This window comes from Scyliorhinus torazame, chromosome 5 (assembly GCF_047496885.1).
Source record: "Scyliorhinus torazame isolate Kashiwa2021f chromosome 5, sScyTor2.1, whole genome shotgun sequence".
NCBI classification, from domain to species: domain Eukaryota; kingdom Metazoa; phylum Chordata; class Chondrichthyes; order Carcharhiniformes; family Scyliorhinidae; genus Scyliorhinus; species Scyliorhinus torazame.
Window position 1 is genome coordinate 171,343,202 of NC_092711.1, and position 11,505 is coordinate 171,354,706.

At 49.3% G+C, this 11,505-nt stretch overlaps 1 protein-coding gene across 1 annotated transcript; it reads right to left on the reverse strand.

Moving 5' to 3' along the window:
- Positions 1-1,478: 1,478 nt before the first annotated feature.
- On the reverse strand, positions 1,479-11,505 carry LOC140420657 (uncharacterized). Its single transcript, XM_072504654.1, has 2 exons — positions 11,346-11,505; positions 1,479-3,360 (listed from the first exon to the last, which is right to left on the reverse strand). The coding sequence occupies exon 2, from the start codon at positions 3,011-3,013 to the stop codon at positions 1,724-1,726; it is 1,290 nt and encodes a 429-aa protein (XP_072360755.1). The 5' UTR covers positions 3,014-3,360; positions 11,346-11,505; the 3' UTR covers positions 1,479-1,723.

The window sequence follows — 11,505 nt, forward strand, 5'->3', positions numbered from 1 at the left end:
TATCTTCCTCCGTGAAGACAAACACACATTGTTTAGTTTCTCTGCCATTTCCTTATTCCCCATTATAAACTCTCCTGTCTCTGCCTGGAATGGACCCACATTGGTCTTTGCTAATCTTTTCCTTTTCACATTCCGGTAGGAATTTTTCCTGTTGGTTTTTATGTTTCTCCCCAGTTTGCTCGCATATTCTATTTTCTCTTTATCAGTTTCTTGGTCCTTTGCTGAATTCTAAACCAAGTTCCCAATCCTCAGGCTCACTAATATTTTACCCACTTTGAGTCTCCTCCATTGATCTAATAGAATCTTTAACTTTTCTTGTCAGCCACGATAGCTTCATTTTGCTGTTTAATTTTTGCTTCTTAAAGGAATCTATATTTTATGTAAATAAAATGCGAGTGGTTGCCTGTCTATTGTCTATCGTCATACAAAGAACAACAAAGAAGAAAGGACAGCACAGGAACAGGCCCTTCGGCCCACCAAGCCTGCTCGGATCATGATGTTTGTCTAAACTAAAACCTTCTGTGCTTCCAGGGTCTGTATCCGTCTATTCCCATCCTATTCATGTATTCGTCAAGATGCCTCTTAAACGTCACTATCGTACCTGCTTCCATCACCTCCTCCGGCAGCGAGTTCCAGGCACTCACCGCATTCGGTGTAAAAAAAACTCCCTCACACATCTCCTCTAAACTTTGCCCCTCGCACCTTAAACCTCTGTCACCTGGTAATTGACTTTTCCAACCTGGGAAAAAGCTTCTGACTATCCACTCTGTCCGTGCCAGTCAATTTTGTAAACTTTTATCAGGTCGTCCCTCAACTCTGTCGCTCGAGTGAAAACAATCAGAGTTTATCCAACCTCTCCTCATAGCTAATAACCTCCAGGCCAGGAAACATCCTGGTAAACCTCCTCTGTACTCTCTCCAAAGCCTCCACATCCTTTTGGTAATGTGGTGACCAGAATTGTAGGCAATATCCACGTGTAGCCTAACTAAGGTTTTGTGCAGCGGCTGCATGACTTGCCAATTTTTATACTCAATACCCTGACCAATGAAGACAAGCATGCCGTCTGCCTTCTTAGCTCCTTATCCACCTGCGTTGCCACTTTCAGTGATACGTTTATTGTAATTTCCCAATCTACCACAGACAACTTGCCCCTCATACCATGACAGTCTCCTTCTGTGAGAAACACCCAGATAAATTAGGCAAAAGAACCCTGTAACCACCATAGCCCATCTTCATGGCAACGTGGCTGCTTTGGGAACTAAATATCTTCCAATGTGCAAACACCTTTTCATTCTGTGCTCCTCGTCAAACTTGGAACCAGGTAATCGCAACTAGCCTCAAAAATGGTCAGCCCACCGGAGGCAGAGGTGCTAGACTGACCAGTCCAGCAGAAAGAAACCCTCCAATCATCACCATTCACCAGATGTCAGAATGAACAAAATGCAGTCCTGGATGTCAGTGAGAGCAGAAACAATAACAACGGAGCCAACATCTGCAATTTATTGTGAACTTGTTGGAGTCACAACAGGTGTGATGAATCACAAAACCCCCTCCCCACATTGAGAGCAGATGAATGGTCTTTCCCCAGAATTAACTCGCTAGTGTCTCCGGAGATGGGACGGATCATTGAATGTCTCCCCTGCTCAGAGTAGGTGAATGGCCTCTTCCAGGTGTTAACTCACTAGGGTTCCTGCAGGGTGTATGGATATCTGAATCCCTTCTCTCACGAAGAGCAGGTTAACGCCTTCTCCCCTGTGTGAACTCGCTGGTGTTTCCGCAGGTTGGATAACCAAATGAATCCCTTCTCACACTGAGAACAGGTGAACGGCCTCTCCCCAGTGTGAACCCGCTGGTGTCCCAGCAGGCTCCATGAAGTAGTGAATCCCTTCTCACACTGAGAGCAGGCGAACGGCCTCACCCCAGTGTGAACACGCTGGTGTGTCAGCAGGTTCGATGAAGTAGTGAATCCCTTCTCACACTGAGAGCAGGTGAACGCCTTCTCCCCAGTGTGAACTCGCTGGTGTCTCAGCAGGCCGGATGAAGTAGTGAATCCCTTCTCACACTGAGAGCAGGTGAACGGCCTCTCCCCAGTGTGAACCCGCTGGTGTCCCAGCAGGCTACATGAAGTAGTGAATCCCTTCTCACACTGAGAGCAGGCGAACGGCCTCACCCCAGTGTGAACACGCTGGTGTGTCAGCAGGTTCGATGAAGTAGTGAATCCCTTCTCACACTGAGAGCAGGCGAACGGCCTCACCCCAGTGTGAACACGCTGGTGTGTCAGCAGGTTCGATGAAGTAGTGAATCCCTTCTCACACTGAGAGCAGGTGAACGGCCTCTCCCCAGTGTGAACTCGCTGGTGTGTCAGCAGGCCGGATGAAGTAGTGAATCCCTTCTCACACTGAGAGCAGGTGAACGGCCTCTCCCCAGTGTGAAGTCGCTGGTGTGTTAGCAGGTCGGATGAAGTAGTGAATCCCTTCTCACACTGAGAGCAGGTGAACGGCCTCTCCCCAATGTGAACTCGCTGGTGTGTCCGCAGGTCGGATAACTGAGTGAATCCTTTCTGACACTTAGAGCAGGTGAACCGCCTCGCCCCAGTGTGAACTCGCTGATGTCTCTGCAGGACGGATAACCGAGTGAATCCCTTCTGACACTGAGAGCAGGTGAACGGCCTCTCCCCAGTGTGAAATCGCTTATGTGCCAGCAGTCCCGATGAAGTAGTGAATCTCTTCTCACACTGAGAGCAGGTGAACGGCCTCTCCCCAGTGTGAACTCGCTGATGTATCCGCAGGGTGGATAACTGAGTGAATCCCTTTTCACACTGAGAGCAGGTGAACGGCCTCTCCCCAGTGTGAACTCGCTGATGTTTCCGCAGGCCGGATACCTGAGCGAATCCCCTCTCACACACAGAGCACGTGAACGGCCTCTCCCCAGTGTGAATGCGCCGATGAACTTCCAGCTCAGATGGGACCCTGAATCCCTTCCCACAGTCCCCACATTTCCACCGTTTCTCCATGTTTTGGGTATCCTCGTGTCTCTCCAGGTTTGCCGATCAGTTGAAGCCTCGTCCACACACAACACGTGTACAGTCTCTGTCCGCTGTGAATGGTGAGATGTTTTTTCAGGCTGCGTAACTGGTTAAAGCTCTTTCCACAGTCAGTGCCCTGGAACACTCTCACTCGTGTGTGTGTGTCTCGGGGCTTTTCCAGTCACACTGATGTTTTGAAGCCGACAGAAAAGACAAACATTTCTCCTTCTAGATTCAAAGTCCGGTGATATTCAGTTTCAAGGAATTGAGAGACTCAGTCAGATTGAGATGTGACGTTTGAGATTTCTGTCTGTAATTCCTCCTCTTCTAATATCCTGTAAAAACAATTTACAAAAGTTACTTTTCTTCTCCTCATTTTGGAGAAGGTTTCCTGAGGGTAACGACAGTCTGGCCGTGAGGTTAATCCTCCGGGTCCTCAGTCTTATTGAGGAATGTCCCCTTGGGTCTATTGTGGTGGTGATTCTTTTGTATTTTTGTTATTATGGGAGGGTTTATGTGTTGTTGACTTTATCCTACTCTGGTACAGACGGGGCTTTTATCTGTGAAAGGAGCAATTTGGAGAAACTTTGGTGCCTCTGGTGTAAAGTGAGTTGGAGGAGGGGGTAATGGCGCACGCACGATTGTGGTGTGAAAATCTGTTCCTGTTCTCTCTTGTCGCCTAACTAATGGCGGCAGTTAATCTGCAAATTTTCTCAGGGAATGTACGGGGCATCCATCACCCTATCAGAAGGAAAAATATCCTCTCCTTTCGAAAGGAGAAAGTCGACATCGCTTTATTACAGGAAACCCATCTGGATTATGAGGAACACTTTAAATTGAGGCGGGATTGGATGGGGAAGTTTTTTTCACCTCTTTTTCATCCAGTAACAGACTTGTGGCAATGCTTATTATACACTATCCAAGCAGTCAGGGTAACTCTGCCGATTACAATGTGCATGTCAATTTCCTTTGTGCCGGTCCCCCCATCTCCCGTCCCTCCCCTCCGCCCCATCACTCGTCGTTTCTGGGTCCTTTCCTGGGCCCTTCACTGTACAATGGGAGTTATCTATTATTTACAAGTGGACGGTGCCCCCCCCTCCCCCCCCACCCCCACCCATTGATGGGCCTCCCCCCTTCCACCCCGCGCACTCCCTGTCCTGTTTTAAACCTTCCCTTGGGGGGTTCCTCCTCTTGTGTTTTTGTTCTCGGCTCTCTGGTCTCTGTGTCAGTTGGTTTCTGGTTCTCCCACCTTGTCCCAGTAGCCCCCCCCACCTCTTTTCCTGCCTGCTCCCTGTGATCCCGTTGGCCCCCGTACACCCACCTCCCTCCCCAGTGTTCCATTGGCCGCTGGCTTCAAACAGGTCCTGGAACAAGTTGGTGAATGGCCTCCACACTTTGTGGGAACCATCCTCTGACCCTCGGACGGTGAACTTGATCTTCACCAGGTGGAGAAATTCCGATAGGTCTGCCAGCCAGTCTGAGCTGTGGGTGGTGCTGCTGATCGCCAGCCGAGCAGGATTCTCCAGCGGCCGATTAGAGAAGCAAAGGCAAGGGCGTCCGCCCTCTTCCCCATGAGTAGTTCTGTCTGGTCCGATACCCCGAAGACTGCCATTTGTGGGCACGGCTCCACCTTCATAACCATGGACATTGCCTCTAAATAGGCTGTCCAGAATTCGACAAGTCTGGGGCATACCCTGAACATGTGGGTATGGTTTGCCGGGCCCCGCTGGCACCATTCACATTTGTCCTCCATCTCCGGGAAGAACCTGCTCATTCGGGTTCTTGTCAGGTGCGCTCTGTGCACAACATTCAGCTGCATGAAGCTTAGCCTTGCGGAGGAGAAGGTGGAGTTGGTCCCGTTCAGTGCTTCGCTCCAGAGACCCCACCCTATTTCCGTCCCTCGCTCTTCTGCCCATTTTTCCTGGGTTTCGTCAAGTAAGGAGCGCATCCTTATTAAGAGTTGTCCGTACAGGTCCCCACAGTTTCCCTTCCCCAGACTGTCTGCGTCCAGTAACTCCTCTTGCATTGTGCTTCTCAGGGTTTCTGGGTGTGCTGGTGTCTCCTTGCAGAGAAAGTGTTTGACCTGGAGCTCATCTCTGTTTGGTAGGTTCAGTCTCTCCATCAGCTCCTCTAAGGTCGCTAGTCTATTTCCCGTGTAAAAGTCCCTAACCATCAGTGTTCCCCCACCCTGTCTCTACCTCTTGAAGGTGGTGTTGAGAATGGCTGGTGCAAACCTATGGTTGCCGCAGATGGGGGCCATGAAGGACACATCGGTCAGACTGAAATGCTGCCACATCTGGTTCCAGGTTCTCAGGGTAGCTGCCACCACTGGACTGGTGCTGCCGGGGATGGGAGTGGGGCCCGGAGGGTCATTCCTGTACATGAGGACTCGTCCATCATCACCCATTCTATGACTGGGCCCTTTACCCATCTCCTCACTCTTTCGGCCGTGGCTTCCCAGTGATAGTATTGCAAGTTCGGGAGGGCCAGGCCTCCCATGTTTCTTCTCCATTGTAGTACTGTTTTAGGGATTTTGGAATTCTTGCCCCTCCGCACAAACGCCATAATCACCTTATCTATTGAATGGAAAAAGGCCTTGGGGATGTAGATCGGTAAGGATCTAAACAGGAAGAGGAACCTGGGCAGTACGTTCACCTTGATCATCTGCATCCTCCCCGCCAGGGAAAGCAGGAATCCATCCCATCTCTGTGGGTCGTTTTTGACTTCCTCCGCCAGACTGGTCAGCTTCCACTTGTGGATCCGTGTCCACTCGTGGGAAACCTGGATCTCCAGGTAGCGGGATTTGTTTTGGGCTATTTTAACTGGGAGGCCCTCCAGCTCTGCCCCTCCCCCTCACCGGGAAATCTTTGTTTTTGCCCAGGTTGGGTTTGTGGCCCAAGAAGATTCCGAACTCTCTCCGGGGAGGAGGGGGTCCTCGGAGGCGTACAGTCCCCGGTAGAAGGCCTTGAACGCTTGGTTGACCTTTTTTGGTTGGGCTACGGGACGGCTATGGTTGGGCGGCACGGTAGCACAGTGGTCAGCAATTTTGCTTCACAGCGCCAGGGTCCCAGGTTCGATTCCCGTCACTGTCTGTGTGGAGTCTGCACGTTCTCCCCATGTCTGCGCGGGTTTCCTCCGGGAGCTCCGGTTTCCTCCCACAAGTCCCGAAAGGCATACTGTTAGGTGAATTGGACATTCTGAATTCTCCCTCAGTGTACCCGAACAGGTGCCGGAGTGTGGCGACTAGGGTATTTTCACACTAACTTCATTGCTGTGTTAATGTAAGCCTACTTGTGACAATTATAAAAATTATTCTACCAGTCTGCCTCTGTTATCCTTTACCTGGGCTATTTCCCTAGTGGCTGCCTTCTTTCTCAGCTGGTGAACCAGCAGGCGGCTAGCCCTCTCCGCGCTCATAAAAGGTCCCCCGTGCCTGGTGGAGTTGGTCACTGCTTTCCTGGTGGGGAGCAGGTCAAAGTTCTTTTGCAGCTTCTTCCTCTCCAGCAGAAGCTCTATGGTCAGGGCCTCGGAGTATCGTCTGTCAACCTCCAGAATGGAGTCGATCAGTTGCTGCCTAACCGCTCTCTTTTCCCTGTCTCTACGAGCCTTTTGGCGATTATTTTTCCCCGAATCACAGCCTTCAGTGCCTCCCAGAACGTGGAAGGTGAGACTTCCCCGTTCTGGCTGTTAGTGATGTACTTGCCGATGGCCGGTGATGTTTTCTGGCAGAAGACCTTGTCGGCCAAGAGGGCCGTGTCCAACCTCCATGTGGGGCATTGGGTTTGTCCCGTCTCCAACCTCACATCCATGTAATGTGGAGCGTGGTCTGAGATTCCAATCATGGATTATTTCGCTCTGACTATTTCTGGAAGCACCGATTTCCCCACAACAAAGAAGCCGATGTGAGTGTAGACCTTGTGCACTGGTGAGAAGAACGAGAATTCCTTCTCACCCGGGTGTAAGAATTGCCAGGGATCCACTGCCCCCGTCTGCTCCATGAACGTTCCCAGTTCCCTCACCATGGCTGTCATTTTCCCTGTTCTGGGATTGATCTGTCAGTAAATGGATCCTGTAAACAGGTGTGAAGTTTCCCCGCTCATGATCAGACCGTATCCCCCCCTCTTCTATCTCCCTCCCAGCCCACTGTATCCCCCCCTCTTCTATTCTGCCCCCCACCCCACCGTATCCCCCTCCTCTATCCTCTCTTTCTCCCCCCCCCCCCCCCACACACAGACGCTCTCTTCCCAGTGGGAGATGTGCCACGGGCCCTCTCTCTCCCGTACTTCCTGGCACTAGCTTTCCCGCTGGTGTGCCCCCCCCCCCCCACCCAGGATCGATCTGACCCCCATCCTACACCCGCTCTGCTTGTGTCCCTGCTGCCTCCTCCTCACCCTCTCCTGCGCTCTGCTGACCTCGCCCCCTCCCTCCTATGAGCTGGCTCCCCTGTTCATTGCGAGGTGACGCCCTGTCGATGTCTGGCGGTTTGGGGAAGCTGTCCCTCCCAATCAGATTTCCCAGCATTTGGGCCACGTAGTCGATTGGGGCCGCCGACCCGCTTGCTCGCCACTCCTGTCCCTTGCTGCAGTTTGTGACCCTGCAGCCTTTCGAGCTGTTGCTTCCTAGCATTTTGTTGTCCGCACTATTGTTGAGGGTGAGGGGATGTTGAAGTCTGATTTTGCGGCTAAATTCGGCCGACAGTGCCTATTTTTCTGTTGTATGGAGGAGAGCCACCTGATGTGTGACTGCTCAGCACATCCCCGTCACAAGTTCCCTCTCTTTTGAATGTTGACTTGAAATTGCGATCTTATGTTTTGGCGATAAGGCTGGAGGACATCCTTCCGACAATCGTGCGGGAGGACCAGACTGGGTTTATACGGAGAAGATTTTCCAGTAACAACGTTGGAAGGTTGCTGAATTTGATTCAGGCTGTTCAGAAATATGCATTGGATGGGCTGGTGATCTCCTTCAATGCATAGAAAGCTTTTGCTTGAGTTGAGTGGAATTATCTGGTGTATCCGCTGCGAGGCTTCGGGTTGGGTGAGGATTATATTGAGTGGATTCAATTGTTACATCACAGACCGGCAGCGGCGGTGCTCACCAATGGTTTGCGGGCATCGAATTTTCAGCTTCAGAGAGGGACTAGACAGGGCTGCCCTCTGTCCCCCTTGTCCACTGAGCCAATGCCAGAGGCTATCAGATCGGAGTCTCTGATATCAGGACTGGGGGGTGGGGTGAGGCAGCACAAGATCACTCTGTGTGCACATGACGGGCTGCTGTTTGTGTTGAACCCCAGTGTTTCAGTCCTGGACATTATTGGAGTAGTGGATAGATTTTTTTTAAAGTATTTTCATTCTGATTTTAACATTTGCAACACATAACATTACAAAGTAAAACCAACACAAAACCTCTAAACCCACCCCAACTCCCTAACAAAACTCTTCACCTCCCTCCCCTCCCACCTAGCAGTTCCTTGAAATTATAGAACATAGAATCCGTACAGTGCAGAAGGAGGCCATTCAGCCCATCGAGTCTGCACCGACTCTTTGAAAGAGCACCCTACAAAAGCCCATGTCTCCACCCTATCCCTGTAACCCATTAACCCCACCTACCCTTTAATGGAAGCCTACAAAGCCTCCGTTTCCCTGCTCCAACCCCACACGTACTCTGCGTTCGCCGCCCAATAATAGTATAACAGGTTCAGCAGGGCCAAGCCGCCTGACTGTCGCCCTCTCTGAATCACCGTCTTCCTAATCCTTGCCACCTTATCTGCCCACACAAACGATTAAACCAACCAATCCACCCCCATAAAGACCAATTTTGGCAAAAAGACCATTAGGCACCGAGATAAAAATAAAAACCACAAAATGTTCATCTTAACCAGCTGCACCTGATTGTGGATAGATTTAGTGCCTTCTCTGGTTATAAGATGAATTTTACTGAGTCAGAGGCCATGCTGGTGAGGGGGGGGAGGGTGTTGCAGGGTAAGCCCCCTCCTCTTGCTGAGTTCTCAATCAGATGCTCCCCCCTTGGGATTTAAATATCTGGGAATATCAATGACCCTTTTTCAGACAGCTATATGGGGCCAACTTTCCACAGCTGATGGTGACTATTAGGTGGGACCTTGCCCGGTGGTCGGCTCTTCCGATTTCATGGCGAGGGAGGATCACCTTCATTAAAATGAATGTGTTGCCCAGACTGCATACCCTCTGCAGATGCTGCCTATGCTGCTGTCAACCATGGTCATTCAGGAAATTAATGGAATGATTAGTACATTTATCTGGAATAAAAATAAACCTCACCTCAACTTAGTTAAGCTCCAATCACCAGGAGCTAAAGGTGGGTGTCTCCGGAATATCAGGCTTTATCAATTGGCCTCTCATCTTAGGTTCACACGGAATTTGGTTACCATAGACCCAACATCCATCAGGCTCGATATGGAAGCAGGCCAATCAGTTCTCCCTCTATCCAAAACTGGCACAGATTGATTACAGAATGTATCCCATTGCAATTGTAATGTCTGTACTTCATTCTAAGTCTGATGCATTTGTTAAATAATGAGACCCCTGTCTCAAATATATGTGCTCCAATTTGACAGACTTGCTCCTCCAGGGATTTCCATCAGTGAATTCAATTCAACTGAGCCCAGAGTAGGGCACAGTGAGGCACAGTGGTTAGCACAGAGCCAGGGAACCAGGTTTGATTCCTTGAATGCCTATCTGTGTGGACATGGACATTCGCCCTGTGTCTGTGTGGGTTGCCTCTGGGTGCTCCAGTTTCCTCCCACAGTCCAAAGATGTGCAGGTTAAGTGGATTGGTCATGCTAAATTGCCCCTTAGTGTCCAAAGATGTTAGGTTAGGTGGGTTGACGATGATCAATGCACCGGATTATGGGAATCGGGCGGGGAGTCTGCCTCGGTGAGTGCATTTTCTGAGGGTCAGTGCAGACTTGAAGAAGCGAATAGCCTCCTTCTGCACTATAGAGATTCTGTGTCATCTATGTTATTTTAATTCAACTATGCTGTTAGTCTGTTTTGGGGTGTGCATTGGTATCCTTCTGTTTTTATATAATCTTACCCTCTTTCCCCACTCACTCTGTTAACCGGTTGTTCAATTGATCTGGCATTTCATATAGCGGCTCTGGTCCCTAAAATATCCTGCTACAAATTAATTCTGCAATGTGTTGCTTGTATTTATGCAGCAATATCAGTTGTTCTACACTGTACCCATTTTCCATCAATTTTTCTGTTAGTCTGTTGCATTCATTATTTTAAAAAGTTTTTAAAAATCACAAAAGAAATATTAAAAATCTGTCCAACTCATCCATGAATATATTCATGATGTGGAGATGCCGGCGTTGGACTGGGGTGAGCACAGTACGAAGTCTTACAACACCAGGTTAAAGTCCAACAGGTTTGTTTCGATGTCACTAGCTTTCGGAGCGCTGCTCCTTCCTCAGGTGAATGAAGAGGTATGTTCCAGAAACACATATATAGACAAATTCAAAGATGCCAAACAATACCAGGAATGCGACCATTAGCAGGTGATTAAATCTTTACAGATCCAGAGATGGGGTAACCCCAGGTTAAATTCACACCTCTTTAACCTGGGGTTACCCCATCTCTGGATCTGTAAAGATTTAATCACCTGCTAATGGTCGCATTCCAAGCATTGTTTGGCATCTTTGAATTTGTCTATCTATGTGTTTCTGGAACATACCTCTTCATTCACCTGAGGAAGGAGCAGCGCTCCGAAACCGAGTGACATCAAAACAAACCTGTTGGACTTTAACCTGGTGTTGTAAGACTTCGTAATGAATATATTCATTGACTCTCAAACTCCACTGGTCCATGTGGAAGAGAAATCCAGAAACTAACAACCCACTGAGGGAAGAGATGACTGGAAATATATAACATAGCTACAGTACAATATTACACAACTGGAGTTAATAATAAATGTACTTTATTACAGACCATATGTAATATATCTAATCTGTACCATTTAAAAATACTAGACATATCTCTGTCTGATATTAATTTACTGATCCCTTAAATGTGAGCCATCTCCAGGGGAAACCAGCCTTTAATTGTGAACATTGGGAAAGAGGCCATCCTTTTAGCCAGACAAATAAATGTGTCAAGCTGAGGGAACAAAGGATGTCAATGTCTTTGAGAGAGAGAGAGAGAGAGACCTGGGCCAAGCTTTGCAGAGTCTGCACCCTCCCTGGATTCACTTCCTTTCCCTTCAGTTGCTGCAAGTGACCAATTAAAGGTGAGAATGAGAAAAGAAATGGAAAGGGGGAGAAAGGAAAGTTTTTACTCACAGATGTTGGAGACACAGGAGGAAGTTTCACTTCCAAAGCCCGCTTTGTGACGTCACGAGAACCCGATCTGAATCAACCAATAAGAATCACTCTGTTCAACTGACGTTTTCGGGTCTCAGTGCGCAGGCTCGGCACGCGGACACGGGAGCCCCGAAGCCCC

Bases quoted from the DNA above. Each gene is read 5' to 3' on its own strand.
- LOC140420657 (XM_072504654.1), bottom strand. From the start codon at position 3,013: ATGGAGAAACGGTGGAAATGTGGGGACTGTGGGAAGGGATTCAGGGTC.